At 34.6% G+C, this 25,702-nt stretch overlaps 1 protein-coding gene across 6 annotated transcripts in view; it reads left to right on the forward strand.

Annotated features, from left to right (window-relative positions):
• Positions 1-23,002, forward strand: part of LOC120417819 (syntaxin-1A) — an 88,928-nt gene extending 65,926 nt beyond the window's left edge. For 2 of the 6 annotated variants that reach the window (XR_008212601.1, XR_008212600.1), the window contains exons 9-10: positions 12,563-12,955; positions 17,015-23,002. Coding sequence is in view for 4 of the 6 variants with exons in the window: in XM_052710947.1 (XP_052566907.1) it covers positions 8,602-8,679 (78 nt within the window). In the remaining 2 variants the exon portion in view is untranslated. Of the gene's footprint in view, positions 1-1,698; positions 3,134-8,601; positions 12,301-12,562; positions 12,956-17,014 lie in introns of those variants that run through there. The other 4 variants (XM_052710947.1, XM_052710945.1, XM_052710948.1 and 1 more) reach the window with 2 other exon arrangements.
• The last annotated feature ends 2,700 nt before the right edge of the window (positions 23,003-25,702 follow it).

Raw genomic sequence — 25,702 nt, forward strand, 5'->3', positions numbered from 1 at the left:
AAAATTTTTTTTGGATTGTTGTCTAAAAATGTACAAAATGACTCGAAATTTAATTTCTTTTCAGTTTTAACTGTGTTTTCTTCACATCGATCACATCGTTTTTTTTCTATTCTATCGCTGCAAATATTTTTAAAAATATTAAAAATATTAAATGAGTTAAGAAATTAGGGAGTAAAAAATATTTTTCCATAAAATTAGAATTTTGAAGAACAACGTTTTTTTCATTTTAAAATATTTTTTCAAAGTATTTGAATAAAGGTGTACTACAAGGTTTTTTTTGTAAAAGATATTCGAATCCAATTTCGTTTGAATAAATTTTATCGTGTCTCATTGATTTTTTTTAATACTGTAGTGTTGAGGAAATTAAACTTGAAAAAATTGCAACGACCAATGAAATTTTAATGTTTTTTTTTTAGTTATATCGAGGTATTTAATTGCAATCGTCAAAAACAATAACTATACAATTTTAAACCAACAAAAATTAAAATATGTCAGATTAACACATTTTTGAAAGTTATCTTTGTGTTTTATTATTAAAATTTATCAAAAGTTAGATCCGGCCCGCCACTGCTTCAGAAAAATCAGATATGGCCCGAAGGCCAAAAGGTTGGGCACCCCTGACTTAGACCTTAAATTACAGCTTTCATGTTTTTGAATGTTTCAAAGAAATCAGCTGAAATAAAAGTTAGCAAGCAACTCTTCGAAACACTGCAAAAGTGATAAGAATTGGTCGAAAAGCTGAAAATGAATATAATTCCCCTACTTAAGGTTGAATCAACCAGAAGGTGGATTATGTTAACAAAAAAATAAGTATTTGAGTGTGATCGTGGTTGTGAAATTCTGTGCAACAGTGTTATCAAAACTGCTAGAAATCGATTGAGAAAAAAACGAGTTTTGAAAGTTCATTTTGTTGTTTGGATCTGGGATGGTTTCGATGTTTTTCTGTGCTTTTCGTATATTGTGTCGCAAGCAGGTATGGTTAATGGGTTATACATTTAGCTGCTTCGGTTGAAAGTTTCATTGCGAACATTTCGAGTGTTGGTTGTATTTTAAGTGTTAAGTGCATCTAGCTGTTCATCCTAGCTCTCCTCCTTCACACAATTGAGGTTGTCTGACTCAGCAGCTCTGCCGCGAAAGAAAGACTCTCCTCCTTCTCCGGTCGGTCTTCGTGGCTAATAACTTTTACACCAAGTCGAGCCGCCCACCCGATGATGACGGCGATGTAAATAGACTTCTTCCCAATGTACACCTCCTATCTTCCGCGGTGGATAGAGAAAAAAAAAGCAGTGTCTCACTACAATGTTGTAAATGATGCTTCCTTTTGTACCTAGCTGTCGTGTGCCCCCCCAAAACGCCCTTTCCCCTCTTTTGTCTCCGCCCTCACTCAACAATTTTCCTATTGCGCGCATTGATCGTCATCATAATCATCACGAGCCTCCCTCAATCACACAACCCCCACCCACCCACATCGTCGTCATTCACGTTGGTTGGGTGTCCTTTCTGTCACACTCGTTCTCACTCTCTCTCTCTATTTCCCTCTCTTTCTCTTTGTGTCAATGGTTGATGGTCGTTGACGTCGCCTTCGCGTTGTCGTGTGTCCTTTAGCGTGCGCGCCCCAACTTATCAAGCCATTAATTAAATTTTCCCTTCTTTCCTTCTTCTTTTTTTTCTTGTGTTTTCTCTTTTTTCTTTTTGCAGAAAAAAATCTTTATCATCGTGTGCGTTGCGATAACGCTCGTCATTTTGATAGTCTTGCTTGCAGTTTACTTGTCCTAAGAATGAGGCAAATAGCTGGGGAAAAAAAAGAATGCCGCCACTCACAACTATACTATATCTTTAGTATAAGCAAACTAAATATTAGAGCCTACCAATCCTGGCAAAAAAGTTTGGTTTAGTTTTTTTTTCCTTTCTGTTTAGTTTGTATCCCAACAGTTGGAGCAGGAAAATGTTGGAGCTATGCGCACAAGTTACTTTTCCTTTCAATATTCTCTTCCTCGTTGATGTTGTTTACCTATAATGTAGTAGCCAAGTTCTTGGAGAAGAAGCCCGTGGGGGGAAAATGTCCAGTTGAGGGGGAAATTCGGAATGCAATGGAACAAAATAGGGACGCTTATAATGATATCAAAGTTAATTAGAACAATACTACACTATCATCAAAATTATCGTAACTGTTAGAGGAAATAACTATTTATAAGGGACAAGTTTCACTCGTTTCGATCCTAGTGCTGTTTTTAGTTGTAAATATTCAGGGGTTCTTCAAAGCCGAAGAACAGCAGGATTTTATTTAAGCATCACAACAAAGCCAAATCCGTTTTAAATCATTGAGGAATGTGAAGCTAACATTCCTCACCCTAGTCAGCCGAACCAGTAGTTAGACCAGAGTAAACAAGTGAGCTAGAGATCTTGAGTGTATGTTCAAGAAACCACCAGTTCGATCCTGTTTACGACCCTCAAATCATCGTATGTATGTGTGACCATTGTTACCAACTCGGCGTGTTGATTACAGTTTAAACAAGCATATTATAGGTGTTCCTTAAGAAATAAGTATTACTTGATGTACTAACTGTATAAAGTGGGATAAATAATTTGGTATCGATTAAAAGTTTTTATTTATTCAAACCCATCTCAAAAGCTCTCTTGTGTTGTTCCGTTCAACCATTCCCACCAAATGCAGCCTCTCATCCGTCGTCCTCTTATCTTTTCCCACATTCATCGAGCACAAATAACTGATTAGTGGCGGAACGTGGTTTCCCACACAATTGACGCGCTAGGAAAACCGCACCTTGGTCATATCACGTCCTCGTCGTCGTCGTCGTTGTCTTATCGCCAGCGCTGCCAGCCAGGCATTTGGTCCTTTCCCGTGTCCTTTTATGGTACGCCGGGCATGATTGGTGGTCGCGTGTGTGTCGCATCTCTTGTCTTTTGGTGTCCGCTTCGGTGGCGCTGCAGCGCACTGTCGGCGTCCCTTTTCCGGTGGTGCCCGTTGGAAGTTTTTCCTCCACTCGTGGTTGGTCGTATAGTCGAATTCTGTGAAACTAGCTGGATAATTTAAATTATGAAATATTCTTTCCGTCTTTGTACAAAAATGTAAATTTACTATCCAAGAAACAACTCAACTTAAAGAGTTGAAAAAGTTAAAGTTTAAAGAGTTGAAAAAAAAACATTTTTTTATTATCTTATTGAGCAATTCCATGTCAAATAGGGAATCGGTTGTACCGGACCCTCTCCGATTCCAATGAAACTTTGTAGACATGTTATCCTAGGCTTATATAAGTCATTTTTGTGTATATGGAGTTTCACTCGATAAAGACATTTGAGAAGGGCGTTAGTGTTTTAAATATTTTTGTATTTCGTGATTTAAATATTTCTGTATCTCGAAGCCGTTGCATCGTATCAAAAAGTGGTCAAAGACAAACTTGTAGGATTGGACGGGCTTTCTGAAAAAAATACACTGAAAGAAAAAAACACGCCACTTCTATGAGATTTTTTGATTTTTAAGTTTAAAAGTCAAACTTCAAGGTGAGCCCACGATTTTTTTTCGTTCAAAATTTTTGTGAAAATAGCCTAAGATGTTCCAAAAAGGCTCACGAGAAATGCAGGATGGAGCAACTCACATAAAAAAATACAAAAATCATTTACTGAAACTGTTTTTTTTAAGTGCTCTAAACATCAAAATTTTCAAAAACCGAACACGGGAATCGATTCTCCAGACAATTTTACATAAAAGTCTCCATATGGACCACTGTCCTAAGTCCAATCCTTGTGAAGTTACACCGGTTTTAAAAATAAAAATGTTGAAAAGATGGTTTTTTGATGGTTTTTGACAATTTCTATATGAGAGCAGTTCTCTCAGATTTTGGTCATTCGATTTTTTTTTGTATTTTTTAATCCGGCTGAAATTTTTTTGGTGCCTTCGGTATTCCCAAAGAAGCCATTTTGCATCATTAGTTTGTCCATATAATTTTCCATACAAACTTGGCAGCTGTCCATACAAAAATGATGTATGAAAATTCAAAAATCTGTATCTTTTGAAGGAATTTTTTGATCGATTTGGTGTCTTCGGCATAGTTGTAGGTATGGATACGGACTACACTGGAAAAAAATGATACACGGTAAAAAAAAAATTTGGTGATTTTTTATTTAACTTTTTATCACTAAAACTTGATTTGCAAAAAAACACTATTTTTGATTTTTTTTATTTTTTGATATGTTTCAGAGGGCATAAAAATGCCAACTTTTCAGAAATTTCCAGGTTGTGCAAAAAATCTTTGAGCGAGTTATGAATTTTTGAATCAATACTGATTTTTTCAAAAAATCGAAATGTTGGTCGCAATAATTTCTCAACTTAATTTTTCGATGTAAAATCAAATTTTTAATCAAAAAGTACTTTAGTGAAATTATGATAAAGTGCACCGTTTTCAAGTTAAATCCATATTTAGGTAACTTTTTTGAAAATAGTCGCAGTTTTTCATTTTTTTTTAATTGGTGCACATGTTTGTCCACCTCTAAAAATTTTTTTTTGAAAAGCTGAGAAAATTCTCTATTTATTGCTTTTTTGAACTTTGTTGATACGACCCTTAGTTGCTGAGATATTGCAATGCAAAGGCTTAAAAACAGGAAAATTGATGTTTTCCAAGTCTTACCCAAACAACCCACAATTTTTTAATGTCGATATCGATAGCAACTAATGGTCCGATTTTCAATGTTAAAATATGAAACATTCGTGAAATTTTCCAATCTTTTCGAAAAAAATATTTTCAGAATTTTCAAGTCTAGAATAACATTTAAAAAGGGCCAAACATTCAATATTACGCCCTTTTAAATTGAAAAATTATTGCGACCAATATTTCGATTTTTTGAAAAAATCAGTATTGATTCAAAAATTCATAACTCGTTCAAAGATTTTTTGCACAACCTGGAAATTTCTGAAAAGTTGGAATTTTATGTCCTCTAAAACATATCAAAAATTAAAAAAAATCAAAAATGGTGTTTTTTTGCAAATCAAGTTTCAGTGATAAAAAGTTAAATAAAAAATCACCAAATTTTTTTTACCGTGTATCATTTTTTTCCAGTGTAGTCCGTATCCATACTTACAACTTTGCCGAAGACACCAAATCAATCAAAAAATTCCTTCAAAAGATACAGATTTTTGAATTTTCACATATCATTTTTGTTTGGACAGCTGCCAAATTTGTATGGAAAATTATATGGACAAACAAGCCCTACCCGACAAACTTCGTTTTGCCTTTTTTCGTTTGTTGAGGTTTTTTTGTTTTTTTGCCTCCTGTGATCAAAATATGATTTTACGTAACTTTCTCCATACAATTTGCCGATGCTCCGAAATCGGTTCCAGAGTGGCCAAAGTGTCAAATAGTAAGCGTAAGAACCTTCCTTGGGCTTATACGAACCCAACGCAACAAAGAGCACCTCGATCCGACGCTCCGTATTGAACTGATTCGCGTTCGAACAAAACCTACGAATATAGACAAATGATGCAAAATGGCTTCTTTGGGCATACCGAAGGCACCAAAAAAGTTTCAGCCGGATTAAAAAATACAAAAATTAAAATTGAAGAAAAAAGACCGATTTCGTAGAGAATTGCTCATGTTTGAAAAGCTGAGAAATTTTCTTACAATTTTATCTCTGAGACTTCGAAAAGAAGACAATTCGTTTCTAAGATAGAGCCTCACAAAGAAATCTAATCGATGAAAATGAGTTTTACACTAAACGTTGAACAACATTGAAAATCGAACCAATAATTTTCAAAATATCGTCAGTTAACAAAACAGGCTAATTAGGTGACACTTCGAAAAACTCATTTTCATCGATTCAAAGTCTCAGAAAGAAAATTGTAGGATATTTTCTTAGTTTTTCAACAATATTTCTTCGGAGGGGTGATTATCGTATCGTATCGTGAAGTATCGTATTAAAACATGTTAAAATTTCCTAAAATTATAACCTAAAAATGAGTCTAACTCCAAAACGCTTTACCAAAAATTTTAAATTTATTTGAATAGCTCTTATTTTTTTTTTATTTTGTTGTCTTCCATATGTTACAAAAATTAATTTTAACTTTGGCTTTAAAAATGCAAAAGGACATAAGTCCCATATAAAACACATAAAAATTTCGAATATTTATAAATGCTTTTTTTTTGGGAATCCAACATTTAGTGAAAAAAAGTTAAATAAAGGAACCGGTATTTTTTTTAGAGTGTAACTTTTTTTTCCTGAATAGTCCTTATTAAAATCTAACTTAGTTGACCAGACTGCTGGTTACTTTCTATCACTTATGAAGTTTCTTCATGATATTTTGCGATTTGAGCAAGCTACATTGCCCATGTTTGCATAAATGTCTCATATACAAAAGTTACAGTACTTTCCGGTTTCGAAGACAAAGTGTAGCTTATCGTTTTTTTAAGTACCTACTTAATATGTAAAACGAGAAATTTTAATTTAAAGTAAACATTTAGTGGAACACTTACGTTAGACCGTCGATTGTTTAAGTGTGGTACTTCCTGCCAAATCATTCATGTATAAGGTGATGAAATATTTAATAGTCTACAGTCTCCTAAAGTTATCTAATGTTTAAAAAATAATTATTCATACGTTTTTCAATTTAAATTTAAGCAAGATATTGATCTAATGAGTAACTCTAATACCTTTCAACTTCTCTTGATTTTTCCAGTGTGCAAAAAAAAGAGAGAGAGAAAAACTCGACAAACTTATTATTTTTCTAATATGTTGATTTCATTATAAATTGTATTTGATCTACAAAAATACTTTAATAAAAAGTTCAGCATTACTACGACAGTTTCCACGAATTTTCATCAGATATAACACAAACCATTGGCCCGTGTGGATCAATCGGACCGCGCACTGGCTCACAATCCAGAGGTTGCTGGTTCGAATCCCGCGGCGGGCGCTCTAAAATTCTTTGTGTAAATATGGGTATTCGGCGCCGTCGCTCCGTGCCATACTCTAGTACACTTAGGAGCCCAGGGCGGCGAAGTCCTTGTAGTTAAAAAGGAAGACACTAGTGGTTGGTACTAGCAATGGTGGCCGACAGCTATAAAGTCAACTTCGTTTTTTTTTTTATTGGCCAATCCCCGCTAGATTTTTCAAGTGATTCCAGAGCCTGAAATGAGATATCGATAAGAAGCAGCAGCAGGACGATGATGACTAAACGCGCGCCTGGCAGTGACGACGACGACGATGGCACTCTGGGCTCGAGTCTGGTGTCTTGCGTGGGTGCGCGTGCTTTTCTCCGGTCGGTTCTTCGTCCTCGAAGGATTCCTCCGCGGCGGTCCTCCTCCTCCTACCACCTTCCCAACACACAATGCATTGTGTTGTCACCGTCGTCGTGGTGTGTCACGTGGCTGGGCGTGGGTGTCGTCGTCTTCCTCTTCCTCTCTATCCTTTGTCCGCTCTGTGTGGGACAATCATCTGTTCCGTGGGCGTGGGTGCGGGTGCGGGTGCCCCAGCAGTAGTAGCGAAATTACATTTTAAACTGGTCTCTAATCGATACCGAACGAGGCTTATCTTCCTATAGTGGTTTTCCGCCGACGACGCCAACGCGCGTCTTGCTCTCGTCTGAATTGATGCTGCGATCGATTGTGAATTTTCCAGGAATGATTTTCCACGTTCGGGGGAAGAAGGGAAAAGTTTTCTGCAGAATGTTTAAGGATTTGCGTGGAGATGAATGCTTGAGGTTGTGCGCTAAATTATGGGAATTGTATGATGCCCTGCGCAGCATGAGTAGTTTGAGATAGTTTATACCAGTTTAGCATGTAAACAATTATTTGATAATCTTTAGATTTAGAACTACCTACTACACTAAATGAGAAGTGGACTGGGAAAGTTGAGAATTTGACTTGATTGTTTCACCTGCAAAATTATGTCGTCAAGTCTGATTTTAAACTTCAGCCACTTTTTGTTTAAGTAGTTTTGCATGAGCTCAACGCAGTTGTTTAAAATTCTCCCGCTTATTGGCACTCATTCATCATACTCATATAAACTGTTAAACACAAGATAAACCTCGAATCAAACAGTACCACTCACCAAAAAACACTGGCAAAAAATTATTCAACATCCAAATTTAGACCAGCTTCGTATACATTCTCTTTGAAAAAGATTGTATTGAAAATTTAGGATCAGGTTGACTTGTCTCGACTCCCATTTTAACAGGGCACGCGTTCTATTCTCGTTCAATACCAATTCACAGACTTTCAAACTTTTGCATGAGTTTGTTTTATCTGTTTTTAGTTGTCCTATTAATCCGATTACCTTGTGTTTGATTTCAAGAACTCTGTTTTCTAACTAAACTAATGCACGTTTCGATTATTTTTGATCAACTCTCTCTTGTTCTAACATTAATTGTGTTACTAGTTCTAGTACAGGAATCTAGTACAATTAACTTTTGTTTCTTCTCCTTACATTAGTATTTACTAACTATTCTTTATCGTATTTTGACTAATGCCCGACACGTTTTTTGTGTTTTTCGTTTGTTCTTTTATCCTCCAATTTATTACTTTTTCGTTTGATTCTCTGTCTCACTCTTCAACGTGCGTTTCTTTCCCCTTTTTCTCGTTGCACACCCTGCAGAAGAAGATCATGATCCTGCTCTGTCTTACTGTTCTGGGTCTCATTGCGGCCTCATACGTCAGTAGCTACTTTATGTAAGAAGAATAAGAAGAAACCCAAGACGAAGAAGAAGAAGAAGAAGGTGTGCACCACCAGCAGTAACATCACATCACAAAACAGCTACTACTACTACGACCTGATCAGATCCGGGAGGGGAAACACGTTTATTAGACGAAGCTGAAGAAAATTAGCACAAACTACAGAGCGAATCTGTAGTAGAAAACACCACCATTAACCATTTATCAGACAAATACCAACAACAACAACAACAAATCAAATACTACTACTTATAGAGATACAATTACCGTCACAGAGCAGAAGCAGTTGAAAGCGACAAAGACATCAAAAGGAAAAAAAAAACGATCCTTACCCCTTAATTTGAGCAAATCATCTCGGTTACGAACGCGGGTTTCTTTCTCAACCTCAACCTTCCACGTCCCAGAGCGTTAGACATTTTGCATTACAATCGGTTCCATCTGTGCTACCAGTGAGACTAATTTCCGGCACTTCCAAACAACACAAACTCCGACAAGTTTACATCAGTTGAGAAATAATCAAAAAGTGATGTCTGTGATGGAGAAACACGCTCGTGCGAGAAACAATAGAAAGAGCGTTCCATTTTGTCCCCCCGTTCCCGTCCGTGTCAAGTCAAAATCACACGTGCACCACGCAACAGACAGACAACAGAAGCAACAGTAACAACCAAGTGCAACCAATCACCACCTTCACCACCATCACCACGTGGTCTTTGCACGTGATCAAACAAAAACCCAACCCCACAATCTGTGTGTCTCTGTCTCGTCCAGCAACTACAAATCAGTAACGAACAAAACTACAACAACAACATCAACAAAACCATAAGTCAGCAACTTAAAACTAGCGCCACGTCCTGTAAAAGTAATAAAAACAAAACAAAAAAAATCACCACCAAAACACTCACGTAACAAACAAAAAAAGCAAGTGTATGCCAGAGTACTAAGTAGCAAATCCCTCTTTGAGCAAAAACCGTGTAAATTTATCAGGTACATACCAACTATTTTAAATCCCCTCATTAAATAATAACCATTGATCAGCCACGATCGGAACGAACGTTCCGTAAATGACGCAACCTAGTTTGGAGCAATTCTGTGACAAAATGATGATTTTCTTTGTTTAAATTTTAAAATGTCGCTATATTGGGCTTGGTCAGGCTCGCAATCCATACGATAAACATGGAATGCAAACAATTGGATGTACTTCGGAGCCAACAGCTCGTTAATTTGAATTTCGAAGTTCCAAAAACAATTCTAGGCTCAATCGTTTTGGACCAAAAGTTAATGTCCTCTATTTTCATTCTGTATTAAAAAATGATCTGATTTTGACAAACCGAAAAGGTCCAATTTCGGTACAGAAAAAAAATTAAGAAGTTAGATATGTCGGACGATTCACTTTGTGTCAACAATGTTAAACCGGTACAACTATTTAATCGGTTGGATGAACCGGTTTGGCTGAATCTGAATTGATTAAAAAAAATACTTTTGATTTTTTTTAAAGAGTTTGATACATTTTGTGCCAAAAATTTCAACCGGTACAACAATTGAACAGGTTGAAATAGCCGGTTGAGCTGAATTGATAAATTTTTTATATAATTTTTATTATTAAATGTATTTTGTTAAAAAGTCCAAAGTCCTAGAAAACTACCACAAAATACCGATTTTTTATTTCAAATAATATTACAATTTTTTTTAGTACTTTTTTTGTTTTATTCTGTATAGTAAAAAACTTGAATCTATATTTACATTTGGCACCAAAATTTTCAATCCACGGTTTTTTTTATTTTTTAAACTTATTTATCTAAACAATCTAAAACTTTAACATAAGAAAGTATTTTTTTGGGAATACTTAAAATCTTCATAATTTGCAATATATTTATCGATTTTTTTCATAAATTTTTAATAGAGTTTAAACTAAAAAAAACTCTAATTTTGAAAAAGTACAGTATGTTTTCAGAAGTAGATAATTTTTTTATAATTTTCAACATGGGTATCAAATGACAAAAAAATTGTTGGTATAAATTTTATCTAAATTAGATTTTACTAGTATAAATTTCTTTTGCAAAATACCGCATTTTTGAAAGAATTTTGTATTAGAAAAAAAAGTTAGTTAAAATTTACAATATTTTTTTTCGTCGTTTTTTAAATTGAAACTTCGGATAATCGAGGCTTCGGATAATCGAGTCTGGACTGTATTACAAAAAACATTTTTATGTTAAAGTTTATGATTGCTCAAAAAAAATCTATAGTACTATCTTAACACACGTCGCTTTTTGACGTCCCAAAAAAATAAAAATAGCTTAATTTCATTTTTTTAAATGGAAATTTTATTTGAGCAAGTACAATTTCAATTTGGTTAAACTAAATTTTAATTGTAAATACACTATTGTTTTCAAATATTGAGAATAAACAAAAAGTATAGCACTCAATTTAAACAATAACAAACATGTTTGGCTGACCGTTCTGTACATTGTCTCAGAATTTGATTGATATTGGATGTCGGAGTTTCGAATTACAATAAAAAAAATGTAAACATTAGACATGCACAGCAAAGTGTAAACCTGCATCTGACTGAAATTCTAATATGAATTTTGTCGCAATTGCAAGCTGTGGCAAAATACCATAATCTGATTGGAACAAGTTGAAGTTTTTTTTTCATAAAATTATTTTTATTAGGTCCTTTTCGGTGCTGGGACCTGGTTAGGACCGAGTCGGCTTTTGTAATTACATTTTACTTAAAGCTAAGAGTAATTACACAGGAACTTAGACAAGTTTAAGTTTTACGAGTGTCAATATTGCACTGACGAACTTGACGGGTTTTTGTTGAATTTCTCAAAATGGAATTGAAGTTTGTGAAAGTCTAAATATGAGGCGTTCTTAACTCAATTTTGTCCAAAATGGACAAGCGACAAAATAGCACGACCCCGACAAAATAGGGATATCTGACCTAGTTAAAAAAATCATTTTCTTACAGAATTGCTCTAAGTTAAAATCCTACCGAGCGAGTGGCTAACGAAAAGCGTTGTTTATCCACTCGTTCGATTATTTAAATTGCATTTCTCACCAAACTGTATATTTAAACGAATCTCTCCCGTTGTACTTTATCTCTATATAAATAATCATACTTATCTTATGTTTTGCATCACCCTCAATTTTGTAACTACTTATGTTGTGAACTAGACTCATGAAATTTGATATCGTAACTTATCTCAACCGAAAATTTTAAGTTTGTATAAAACCCCTTTCGAACAAAAAAAAAGCTCAAACCTCTTAAGTTTGTAAATTGTACCAATAGTTATTAAAACCCTACTCATTTGAATCGTGTAAGTGAATGACCGTGTAAAACGTAATGATGTTGTGCGAATGAATGAGGAATGCTAGAATGAACAAAACAAACAGTAACACGAAACGAGCCACGTTACGCTAAGAACAATTTATTAGTTTTAATTTCGGTTTGTCATCTCTCACAAGTGATCAAGTGATTGTTATTTATTTATTTTTTTGGTAAGTTTTAAGCTATCTCTGTAGTTGAAGGCTAGTTGTGTTGGTTTAAACGGTTTAAAATTTGCACAACGAAGCCACCCACAACGTGATGGATAAGAAATACAGTTCTTTTTTTATAATTTCATTTGTTGAGTTTTACTTTATCATGTCCTTGTTTACGCCGTTCTCAGTCTATCGAAACGTTTCGCGTGTGATTTTGCTATCAGTTTACATTCACTTTACTGTGTTACTTTACTATCACATCTCTCCTCACTCTCATAGTACTTTGCTCCGAAGGAGACACTAACTGGAAATGTCTTGTTTTTCTTGTTTCTTTTCTTCACCCCTCTCTCGTTTTAACACAATCTGATTGAAACCAAAAATCTCCGTCCACATCCGTCGAGCAGAAGAAGATCATAATCCTGATATGTGTGAGCATCCTCTTGATAGTGGTTGCGTCTACAGTTGCCGGATATGTCGGTTTTTAAAGAGCATCGATCGAAAACGAAAAACAACATCAAGAACAACCGTCGTCGGCGACTAATCAGTCATGCCACACACACCCACAAACACAAAACACACGCAGACACACATAGGTTACAACTTATTACAAAAACACAAGCGACGAACCACGGTGGCTTTACTCCTATTTCTCAGTCGCTTTCACGCGTGCGTGGTCCATACAATATTGCTGTTTAACTATCGACGACGGCTTGCAGAGTTTCTTTTTTAGCAGCAGCCAAAATATCTCTTGGATTTCGTTTCGCCGAGGAAGCCAACGCATTATTTCGTACAAATTCGTAAGTATTATTGTGAATTGATGTTATTCTGATTCAATATATTTTTATTTATTATTTAAGACGTTTTCATCAAGTATTGCTCAGTAGAATTTTTTTTCCTTATAGGATATAACGATACCATTTTTCAAAGATATAAGGGGGTATCCATTCATAGACATTTAAAGTTCTAGCAAAAATATCATGAATTACTCAAGTTATGTTAACCTAGAATCCATAAAAAAAATCCTAATGTTTTTTTCATGAATTTTTCGCATTGATAAAATTCTCCTCGAAAACCAGAAAAATATTTCTTTTGTTCATTTGTTTCGATTTGTCAGAAGGGTGCGCTGTTTCCATTTAATTATTTTCTAAAGTGAGATTCTTATTGAAAATTTTATGCACTCAATCGAACAGATCAAAGCTTTAACACCTGATTCAAAAAAGTGATTAGCGGTTAATTAACACCTAAACTCCCAAGCTCGAGAAAAAGGGGGAATTTCCATATAAATTCCCTCTTTTTCTCGAGCTTGGGAGTTTAGGTGTTATAGGCACTGCAATTTTTTTTCTAGATTATTGTGCCTCCCCCGCCTTTTTCAAAAATTCCCCAAAAATAAGCTGAAAAAATATTTCTGAAAAATTAACCATTTATGGAAAAAAAAAACATGTACAGTAGTTGACTGTAAACTATTTGAAATACAATCCAGACTCGATTATCCGAAGGCCTTGTCAAAATTTCACTTCAGATAATCGAATCAGGAAAAAAATATTTTTTTCGTTGTCTTATTTTTGATTATTGAGCTTTAGTATGATCAAGAAACTACACTAAAGTGATTTAGAATTTTTAAATTCAAGATGGCGGCCAAAATGGCGATGATTAAAAAATGCATTTTTTAATTTTACAGGCAATCAACCATTCAAATTTGACAAAAATGGGGTCGCAGAACTCGAATTTGATGTTTTTTAAAGTAAGAAAATGAAAAAATACGATTTTTTTTTGTTCGTGATTCGATTATCCGATGTCCCATACAAATCTTCGATGATCGAACTTCAGATGATCGAGGCTTCGGATAATTGAGTCTGGACTGTACTATTCTAAAACAACTTTTAAAAACATAATTGTAGAGATTGCGGGTATTTTTTTCTGATCACCCTAAGTAAGTCCATTTCTGAAAATATTTCTTCAAATTTTGATTATTTTTCCCTTTTAAAATATTATGCTTAATTTTGAAGAAAAAAGTTTTTTTCGAAAAAACGAAAAAATAATAAAAAGATTTATTTTTCATATCGATTATCGGAAGGCCTCGGAAAAATTTCACTTCGGATGAGTTGAATCACGATTTTTTTTCTTTGTCTAATTTTTGATATTCGAGCTTAGGTATGACCCCTAAACTACGCTAAAATGATTAAGATTTTTTAAATCCAAGATCGTGGCCAATATGGCGGTGACACAATATTGAAAAAATGCATTCTATTTTTTAATAGGCTATCAACAACTAAAATTTTACTAAAATGAGGTCAAAAAAAAAAGCAAAGCAATCCACTTTAACGACCCCCGGGTCTTTTGTGGTCTCTGTTACAAGTTTCTGCTCATTTCTAGGCGTCCGAAGGTTATGTGTGGTGAGTCACTCAAAACCTCTTTTACGCAAATGGACCGACGTTTTACTTCCCCATCCGATAGAAGGCGTGGTCAGGCAAATCTCGTCTCGAAAAATGCCGAAAAATGGGATTGAACCCAGGCCTTACTGGGGTGAGAGGCTACCACGCTTACCACTGCGCCACCGGACCCGGTCGTAGAACTCAAATTTTATGTTAAAAAAAATAAAATGAAATGAAACGAAAAAAAAAATTGTTTGTGATTCGATAATCAAAAGTCCCATGTAAACCCTCGGTTAATAGAACTTCGGATAATCGAAACTTCGGATAATCGAGTCTGGACTGTATCAGCAACTGCGATTATGATTGTGTTTTTAAGGGGTTACATACATGTAGAAAATCACAAAATTTCATAATTCAGAAATTTTATTAAATCCACTTAAAAGATGCTTTTCAACCACTCCTGAAAGTTTCATGAAGATATTACATGATTAAACTGAGTAAGAGACGGTTTACGCTCAATATTTTGCCATGCGCAAAGCGAACTGTCAAACTTTGTGAGCGTTTTTCTCTGAACACCGAGTTGATTTACGGGTGCCACGATATCTCGAGATGGGAAGGACCAAATTGGCTGAAATTTGAAGTGAAGACTTGTAAGACATATTCCGTGTGCATGACGAAGTTCGATTTTGAAATTTTGCATTTTAAAAAATACAAAAATCAAAAACTGGCGAATTTTTTATATGAAAAACATAGAAATATTTTTATCTTTTTTTCAAGTAAACTTTTTGAAAATTTGGCTTCGTCATGCACACGAACCGGTTAAACGAGGCTATTTTTGAGCCTATTTGATCAAAGCAGTGTGGAGATATCGTGGCACCAGTTTTTTGAAACTGCTAACTTAACCCTCTACAACCTAACCCCGCCTTTAGACGGGCTTCGATTTGAAAAATCGCCAAAAATCCATTTTTCAACCAATTTTTGATCTTTAAAAAGCACTGGAAAGCAGAACTCTTAAAATTTTAGAAAAATTCAGGGTTGGAAGTTTAACTTGTTTTATGTGACTTTGCCAATGTTTTTAAAAATGTAATTTTTTTAGGGGTCAACTTTGGCAGTGTTTTTTACTAACATTTCCTATATTTTCAATAAAAAGAAGTATGCAGTAATTTTTGTAGTGTCCCAGACTATGCCTCTACGCATTTTTTTGCAATTTAAATGATGATGGTGCGATTCTATAGCAGAAAATGTGAAAAACATGCAAAAAATTGAAAAAGTGACTGTAAAAACATGAAAAAAATAGATAGGCGAAATGTAATTATATTAGGTGGTAGAGTAGGCCAAATCACACCAAAAACAAACATAAACTAAACAAGATAAATGCAAATTAAAATACTAAGAATGAAACAAGAAAAACATAAAACAAGAGAAGTAAAGTTTTTCGTAGAACAAAAGTTGCTCAAAATGACCTCCTAAACACGGGAAAAATAAAAATTTTCGAAAAAAAAATTTGGGCAGTAGAGGGTTAAAATAGCTATATCTCGGCAATTATACAACCAAATGTCTTCAAATTAATTTTGATAATAGTCGAAAATATTTAAAAAAAAGTTTAAGCGTGTGCTCAAACCAACCTCTAACATTTTTGCCGATTTACATGTATGTAACCCCTTAAGCATTTTTCATACTTTCTGTATATTAACTCACATGCAACATTTCGGGTTTTCTTATATTTGACATTTATTTATTATGAAGAAAACATTTTTACACTTACATTATTCACTACAATTTAAAAATATTTTTAAACAAAAATTGTATGAGTATTTTTTTTAATAAAATAGAACTTTTTGACAAAAAAAATTAAAATAAATGTTTAACCAACCTAAAGCGGTTCAGTTGAAAATTTTCTACGAGATTATGTACCTATTGGTTTTGTGGTAAACATTTTCAGCTAGTTTTAAACTTGAATATGGTGTAATTTAAATTGTATACTGAACATTATTGTTGGCTATGATTTGACTTGTTTTTGAATTTTTTAGAACGAAATTTGGTATTCTTTCTAGAAAATTCCTAAACGAGTTTTGCAATTTTTTAAGATGCTAAAAATATTGTTGCTGCCACAAAAAATATTTATCTGGTTTCCGCGTCATCGCGATTTTTGGGACACCCTAGTCTTCATCAATTCATGCTAAGAAAAAGAGATTCAATGGAGGCGCTTGGTATACTTGGAGAAATTAATTAGTTTAACTTCTGTTGATTGGAACGTGATCAGGGAGATCAATTCTTACGGATTGTGAAGAGAAATCAACAGAAAAATTACATTCAACACAAAAATAATGAAATAATCACTTCAAATTGTTAACTTACAGACATTTTATTTCAAAGCAAATTTATCGGAATGTAATTTTTTTAACTTTGTCAGTTGATATTATTTTTACTTTTTATTTTAATAGAAGTAAGAATGAAAAATCTAACACTATTTTTTATCCGTAGATAACGCTGTTCACTCAGCGACAGCGAGTCATCTCTGTTTGCTTCATGACATCAACACACACTCACACACACAGCTTAGACGAGAACGACACATCGTCCGCATCCGGAGGTGAAGACCGGTGGCCATCGTGCGCGTCGCGTCGAGCACGAGCGTTGTTCTGTTTCACAGACAGTCATTTTAGCCCGGCGAGGAAAAAAGGAAGAAAACAACCAAGACAACCACAAATTTACGCTTGTTGAGTAATTATTAAGTTTGTTAGATTTAGATAGTTTTGGTGTCCTCGTTACGCAGGACGTGCGGATTTAGTGCTGAGTTCGTTTTTTCGTTACGTATTCTAGTCCATATTTCGGATCGCCGCGCTCTCTGTAGGTTAAAACAAGGAACAAAGTTTTTTTTCTGCGTTTACTTTGTGTAAATATAACCACGTGTAATTCTCTACTACTGGCTTTCGTTGATCACTAGCCAAAAGCATGGAAAACATGGCGTTTGAAGAGTGTCTATGTGGGCGGGTTGCGCTAAGCGAGCTAATATTTGTAGCTGAGTTCTGGAGTTATTAGGCTAAAGTGTGGCAGTTTATGCTTGCGGTATCGAACTGTTTTACCGGTTATTTGGAGCAGTGTGTTAGGCCAATGGGAAAGTGCGGGCGGATCATAGCAATAAAACTACAAGGAAAGGGTTGCCTCTTTGATTTTCGTTCTTTCTGCTGCTAGAATGAATCTTGGAGGTACTTGCGCGCAAAGCATTAGCATACGCAAGGGAGAGAAACTGTACCGGCAAATTACAGAACTAAAATGTGTGCACTAAAAATCTGAAAACAGAAAAAAACATGACAACAAAACAACATCAAACAGAATAAGAACGAACGGCAGAAGCGGAATGAAAATCATAAAATGAACACTAAAAAGAGGAAAATTAAAGAAGAAAAAATGTTCAAGAAAATGTGTGATAATATTTAAAAGTAATAATCTCTAACATTAATTTGAGGAGAAAATGGGAAAAAATATACAAGAAAGAAAAGCCTATAGATATATTACTATTATTCACGAAAAACAAAAAAAAAATCATAACAGAATGTCATATTTATAGCTCCTACATATATAGGAAACGACACGGTGGCAGTGGATCGTAGAACGGCACGAATCTTTGGCGTGAAACCTTTTTGCACACACATACACACAATTCAAGACACACACACATAAGGGTGAGGCTTTCTTGCCCGTTTCTACACTTCAAAACAGTATTTGGTTTGTCACCTATAATTTGTAATGTTCTTTTTGAAAATTTCAAAATGAGTGTAAATTTTTTTACACACTTCTACAAAAAGAAATTCAAACTAACTTTGCCCTATAGAGGAGAAAAGCAACTCGCGACAAAATTTTGAGGCTAGGAATTTTGACAGGTATGATTTTCATAAAGTATTCGCCTCCTTTTCTCTCCCACAGAAAACCTGGGAACGAGGTAGCTGTCAAACTAGGCCAAAATGTTAAAGTCACTCACATAATGAACTTTGAGTGATTTGAGTTCATTTCTGACGTCACGATTTTCTCCTCTATTACCGCCGGCGTGAATCATTAGAGTTCACTCGAGTTGGTCAGTCACAGAACAAATTTTCGGTAGTCGTCTAAGTATGCCTTGATTTTTCAGAGAATTTTCAAAACAATCCAAGTTGACAGCTTATTTTCACACCGCAGTTTTTCCGCGTCTTTAATAAGCTCCTATCAGTCTCAGGATCAGGATCTTTTGACTTGAAAAACTGGAAAAAATGATCAAAGCGTGGCTGAGGTTACTCGCTTGTTCTTTTCAGCTGTCACTCGCAATTTTGAAGTGCGTATGATCAGTTTGGTGGAAAGTGCAACTGGAAGTGTAAACAAAAAACCTGGTTGCCTAGATTCAAGGCAGATAAGATGAGGTAAGGCTGTCAACAAAAAGTTAGCACGAAAACCGGATTTTATATGAAGATTTTCAGAAAAGTGAAAATTGATAATTTTGCGGACAAAATTCACCGGATTTGTGCATAACAAAATGTGGGCGAAATCCAAGCTAAAATGCCAGGATCCTTGCTTGCATCTCGTCAATTTTTATGGAAATTGGAAATCAAAATTACTTTAAATCGCGGATTTCATACAATGTGTTATTTCTGTAAATTTTATCTATTTCTTTAATTTGCTTACGATTAATTAACTTCGCACAAAAGCTTCGTGAAGTTTTCAAACAACAAACAAACAAAAAATACCGTTCCCAACGAAATACCGGGCAGATACCGACTAGCTCAAAGAAGGTCACGGACAATCGCGCCTACATGGGAACGAACGACATTCACTCACAACAAATTTGACAACAAAAATAAAACGTAAAAAAACCCGTGCAGTCACAGACGGCATCACACACACTCACATAAGAACACATACACAAAAAAAAAACCAAAAACATAACATGAATCGTACTATACTGCCCAGAAAATTAAACTTACGAAAGTGAGATATAAGAATTTTACAATTCTCGATAAGATTCTTCTTTAGTAGAGGAGAAGGACAACAGAAAAAGCAAATATTGTACACACTTTGCCCTGTTTAGTTTCTCTTTTTGCGATGCTTTCCTGTATTTGTTGAAATTAACAACAACAACAACAACAAAAAACTCTTCAAGTTGTGCGCCTTTTCTCTTTTGTTCTCGCAGCAATTGTTTGCGAATAGAACACTAATATCAAGGCAATTGTTTTTCGTAAAAGTCGCTCTTACTTTTTTTTCTACCAGCGAAGAAGTTTAACTACTCCGTCAGATGTGGGACATTTGTGGGTTTGTTTTTTTTTTTCGGTGTTTAAGTTTCGATCCAAACAGGCAAAACGAACAACAGCAACAAACAAAAAAAACAAACAGTGTAAATTGAGATGTGAGCATAAACTAAGTCATAAGTAAATAATTAGTTAAAACTGTACTGTATGAATGGCAACCACAGCAAAAAGAAGAAGAAATGGAAACCAACCTAGTGTAATCAAAAAAAACTTTTTAACATACACTGACAACTTAATTATCGCATCTTTTGCATTATTGATTGATTCATTGGTTGAGAAAAGGCGATGAAAAGTTATCATCATTAAACAGCAGCAGCAAGTGAAGTCTATATATGTAGCATTTAATGAAAATAATATCTAAAAGAAATACAAAAAAGAACTAGCCTATTAATTTAAAATAGTTATTTATCTCAAAAAAGTAATAAAAAGGTGAAAAATAACAATTAAAAAAAAACTTATAGCCGAAAACAAAAAACCTAGACAATTAGAAAAGTCACGTATAGAACATCTAAAAGTCGCTAAGTAAAAAAAGAGCAAAATTTGAATAAGAGAATGAGAAATTGTAATTCAAAACTTCTTCCTCTCGTGGACAGCGAACACACAAGATAGAATATTACTTTGCGGATAAGATCAAAAACAAACAAAACAAAAGAAAGAGGGGAAATCACACACACACACACACAAAAAGAAAACCAATAATATCACGTCATCTAGGAGAAAGAGACAAAAAACTAAGAAAAGCGCTCTGTTGTACAGTAAAAATATTTTTTCTCTATATTTCTCTATATCAGTTACTAATAGTAAGGTTTAAAGACAAAAGTATTTAAATAAAAAAGAAAAATAATTAAGCTATAAGAACGCCGGGAAGTGCATATACACATGGGTAGAGTGGCGCGAAGCAAGGCCGATTCCGGCAGCCGTGAACCCCCTTTACAAAACTATACACAGTAGGAAAAAACAACATGGTAATGTTACATCTTTTCCGTGTAATTACTTTTTACATTTTACATGGTGATAAAATTACATGGAAATAGAGGTAATATTACAGCATTATTTTTATGTACTGTGTACCCAAAGCCCTGACCATCAAAGGGTCCCTAAACCAACAAGCAATCGAATCTGACATTCTCCATATCTCTATTAACCGACAAAAAGGTAATACAAAATACTGCTTTTAACCTCCCCCGTAAAGTTCGTTGATTCGTTGCGATTTTAAGCATGCCTCCGGAATCGATCCTGCCTCGCAAAGGGTGTTTAGCAAGGACAACTGAGAGCGACAGCAAAAAATAGCAAATCGATATAAGCGCAGAAGCAGCAGCAGCAGCATCATTGTGAGATATTAAAAGCAAACCAAAAAAAAAAAACGACACGTGTTAATTTTAATTTTTCTCCCTAACCCTTTCTCTTGTATTAGATAAGGCATTTTTTTTCTTGAAATCTTGATGTTGATAACAAAAAAAAAACAAATATTACAAATCGAAGGTAAACCAACGTTGCTATTGGCAGGAAACGGGAGAAAAAAAGCGGCGGCGTTTGCGACAGAAGTATAAGGCAAAAAAAAAATAAACAAATGTTTAGAGCAGGATCGTGTATATTGTTACATTTAATCGTAAGTCCATTTTGAAGTTACTGACAAGTTAATGAAGAATCTCTCTCAAAATAGTGTTGAAAGAATCGTAGGAAAATCATTCATCTCTATCTACACAATGGGCGAATACAATAAAGAAAGCAAAACAAAAAAAAAACTACCAATTTACCCTACCCTACAGTTTGCAAAACAACAACACGGTCACAACACTTCAACTCCGAAAGGACATCACAGCTAACCAAGAATGAAGAATCACACCAACACAATCACACATAAACACAAAACAGCACAACAACACATTCAAACATTCACACACACCAACAGCATAAGAGCAAGAGATGATGTATCAACAATACCCTATAACAGTGGAAGCAAAATAGCGACTAACGGAAAAAAAAATCAAGATGAAAAATGGACAATTGAAAATTGGTTTTCATGTTATTTAATAAAAAAAGAAACAAGTTAATAAGATTAAAGAAAACACAAGTGATGGCTTTCAAAATTATATAAAAGAAAAATCTAAAAAAATAAATAAAAGTTAATAAAAAGCTAACAATTTTTCGCCTTTTGCATTAAAAAAAAAAATACACATACACAAAGAAAAAGTGACACGCTAGCCAACAAAACCAGTGATTAGGAAACATTACAATACTGTTACAAACAAAAAAACTCTTCTCTCTGTTTCTCTGATGGCAATAGGAATCGAGAAACATAGTGGACACAATTTGGAAACTACTGCACTCGTAATAAAAGAAAATACACAAAGAAAAAAAACACACACAAACACACTTTTTCTTCTTGGTAGAAAATCCCCGTCTCCTAGACAACATCCACAGACAAAAAAACATTCACTCACACCAGATAACAACCACAACAAAAACAAAACTACCAAAATGGTTCATCCCAAATCATTCATCATCGTGCGCGCCAACTATGAGCGACCCCACCGGGCACCTCTCGAATACAACAACAACCTTGTTCCTTCTCTGGAAATGAAAATATAAGGAAAACAATTGCAAACTCTCTTCAGCTCTGAAATGCTCCTCCCCTTTTTCGCGTGAGAAACAAAACAATGCACACTCTTCACAAAACGCAAACCCTCCCTCCTCTTCTTCACGCAAACAACCAACAGCAAACAACAGCCAAACAAAAAAAAAATCTCACAAACAAACACTCACACACACACGCGCGCGCGCAGATAAAAGAACAAAGAACACAAACGAAGTGAGAGTAACCAACCGTGTGTAAAACTTGTCAATTTTCGCAAATAATAAAAAAAGACATCTACTGAAAGTCGAAGCAAAATACAATTAAAACTACAAATAAAAAAGAAATACAAAAGACAAAACAAACAACAAACAGCAACAACAGCGAACGTAACCTTCTTTCAAAGTAAACAAAAAACTCCGAGCTAGAGTTGTTTAGGAAAATAACAAAAATTCTCACAACTTCAAACAAAATAGACAACCACCTTTGAGAGCAAACAACAAAAAGTCAAAAAGGGAGAGAACAAAAACAAAAACAAAAAAAAACTTTGCATGCAAAAACTTGAAAACAGAACATCAGACTACAGAAAAAAAGAAAAATCACTCCAAGTAGCAATAGACATGAGTTTCGAGCGCAGCAACCAAAACAAAAACAAAACAAACAACAACAAAGCAAAACGAACGAACGAAACACTCACTCACATCAGAGAAAGAAAACAACAACAAGAAATGGAAGAAAAAGTAATCAGCTGTAATCTACTTCAAAACAACAACAACAACAAAAAAAATGCTATTATAGTATGTAATGAAATTCCACAGAACCAGAGAAAAACAAAATCGTTGCAATAAAGATGAAAATATTAAGGATAAAAATTAAAACAAATGGGGTGCGTTATTTTGACTGGAAAGAAAATTCATTATTTTTTTCGTATGTACTAAGAAAATTGTTTGGAATTGTTTAACGTGCTTTTGTGGTTTTTTTTTTTTGCAAATTCTGCATATTTTTGGTCCCGAATGATCAATGAACGAAGTTTGCATCATTTAGTCATTTTGACAGTCAATTTGACAGCTGTCGATCGATTTAGTGTCTTGAGCAAACTTGCAAGTTGTCGTGCTTTTGTGGTGTTTTTTTTTTGCAAATTCTGCATATTTTTGATTGGGTTGAACCTTTTTGGGGGGCTCCCGAATGATCAATGAACGAAGTATGCATCATTTAGTCATATTGACAGTCAATTTGACAGCTGTCGATCGGTTTAGTGTCTTGTGCAAAGTTGTAAGTTGTCTTGAGCTAGCACTAAAGTTTGCTAAATTTTTAAGTAACTTTTTTTCCACAAAATGTGAAACAATAATTTTATTTTCTATTTTTATTATTTAAATTTGTTTTTGAAAATCAATAGAGACATCTTTTGAGTAACTGAGAAATATGGACAATAATTTGATAATAATATTTCACGATGATATGATTTTTTAACACATTTTTCAGAAAGTATTAAAACAGGGGTGCAACCTTTCGGCCCTGCCTTCCAGATCAGATTTGTGGATCTGGCGAACTGAACAGAATTTTTGATAAAAGTTTAGAATTAAACAGTTCCTAACTAAACAAGTTATAAAGTTGTGTTGCAAATAAGGCTCATACATACATTTTGATTTTCAAAAAGGAAGGTATGAAAAACCTTGTTATATCATAATTTTAGTGTCAGAGTGTACACAAGAATATAAAAAAAAACAAATTCCAATAAAACACGATTTCAGTTACAAAATTCAGCATTTTTGTATGACCCAATCTAATCCAATCTAATTTTTTGTGTTGCGCTATTTTAATGTATAAAAATACATTAATATTTAAATACTTCCAAATTATTTGTTTTCAATGATCTAAAGATTGGAAAACAATTATGGGAAAATATATTTAGAATAGTAGTTGATCCGTACGACTACACAATTTTTTCGCGGTTTTTAAATGTTATTTTTTTTATTTGGATGAAACTTTGTCTATGCTTCCCTATGTCAAAAGAAGTCATTTTCCATCGTTAGTTTTTCCATGCAGTTTTGGGGGCTGACCAAAGTGGGTATGTAAATGTATGTAATTCTGTATCTTGAGAAAGGATTTGGCGTCTTCGGAAAAGTTGATTTGGTGTCATTTTGGAAAAATAGAGACACGGAAAAAAACAGTTTTTTTTATTTAACTTTTTAGCATTAGCATTAGCATTAACATTTGGAGGACGCCCCACAACCGGAAGGCTCCACAACGCTTATCCCACTGTTTGGTGTGGTTGTACTAGACCCTCATCCGGAACAATAATCTAACATGGGAGATACCATGTCTTCATCTTTTGATGAGTGTGTAATACTACCCAGGGCATAAAGGGGTCCTGGCCGGGTCCAAGCTATCCTCAGGGATGGGAAGGATCGTTAGTAAACACCTATCTAAAGTGCTCAAGGACCCCTACGTCACCTTAGTGGTATAGATGTTTGTAGGGAGGTTTTGGATTCAATGTTATTTGGAGAGGTAGAACCCTAGGAAAAAAAAGGCGTTGCGGGTTGGGTTGGTTGTAACAGTATTCCTAATTCCAGTCTAGGCTCACCAAGTCGCCATGGCCTAGTGGTTAGCATTTTTTTTTGCTTACCAATCCAAAGGACGGGGGTTCGAACCCCGCCTCCAGCGACTTTGATTTTTCGTTCATATGGGACCATCCATAAACCACGTGGACACCTTAGGGGGGGGAGGGTTTGGCGGTTGTCCACGCTCCATACAAAAAAGATTTTATTTGTATGGAAATTGTCCACGATGGAGGGGGGGGGGGGGTTTGAGATTTCCAAAAAAGTGTCCACGTGGTTTGTGGATGGTCCCTATTCAGCATTTCAAGTATTTCTATGTCCTTAACTTTCTCGATGAGAGCAGATGGGAATCAAACCCAGAACCATTCGCTTACAAAGCGAACACTGTAACCATTCAGCCACAGCTGCTCCAGTTTTTTTATTTAACTTTTTGTTACTAAAAGTTGAATTCCCGAAATAAGTTTTTTTTTTAATATTCGAATATTTTTTATATGTTATAGGGTACACAAAAAAATACATATTTTGAGCCATAGTGATGGTGTAAACTGTCGTTTAGGAGAAAAAATCGTTGTTTTATTCACATAATCGAATTTGCAATCGAAGTAAAATCAAATCGAAAAATTGATAAAATTTACCATTTTATGTTATGACCACTTTTAGGTATTAATTTTTGATTAGTTTTCTTTTTTTTAAAGCTACTCAAAAACAAATATTTATGGGCTGAGTAACTTTCCAACAACTTTCTCTCTGAGACTTTAGAAAT

This window comes from Culex pipiens, chromosome 3, assembly GCF_016801865.2.
Source record: "Culex pipiens pallens isolate TS chromosome 3, TS_CPP_V2, whole genome shotgun sequence".
In the NCBI taxonomy this organism is placed as follows: Eukaryota; Metazoa; Arthropoda; class Insecta; order Diptera; family Culicidae; genus Culex; species Culex pipiens.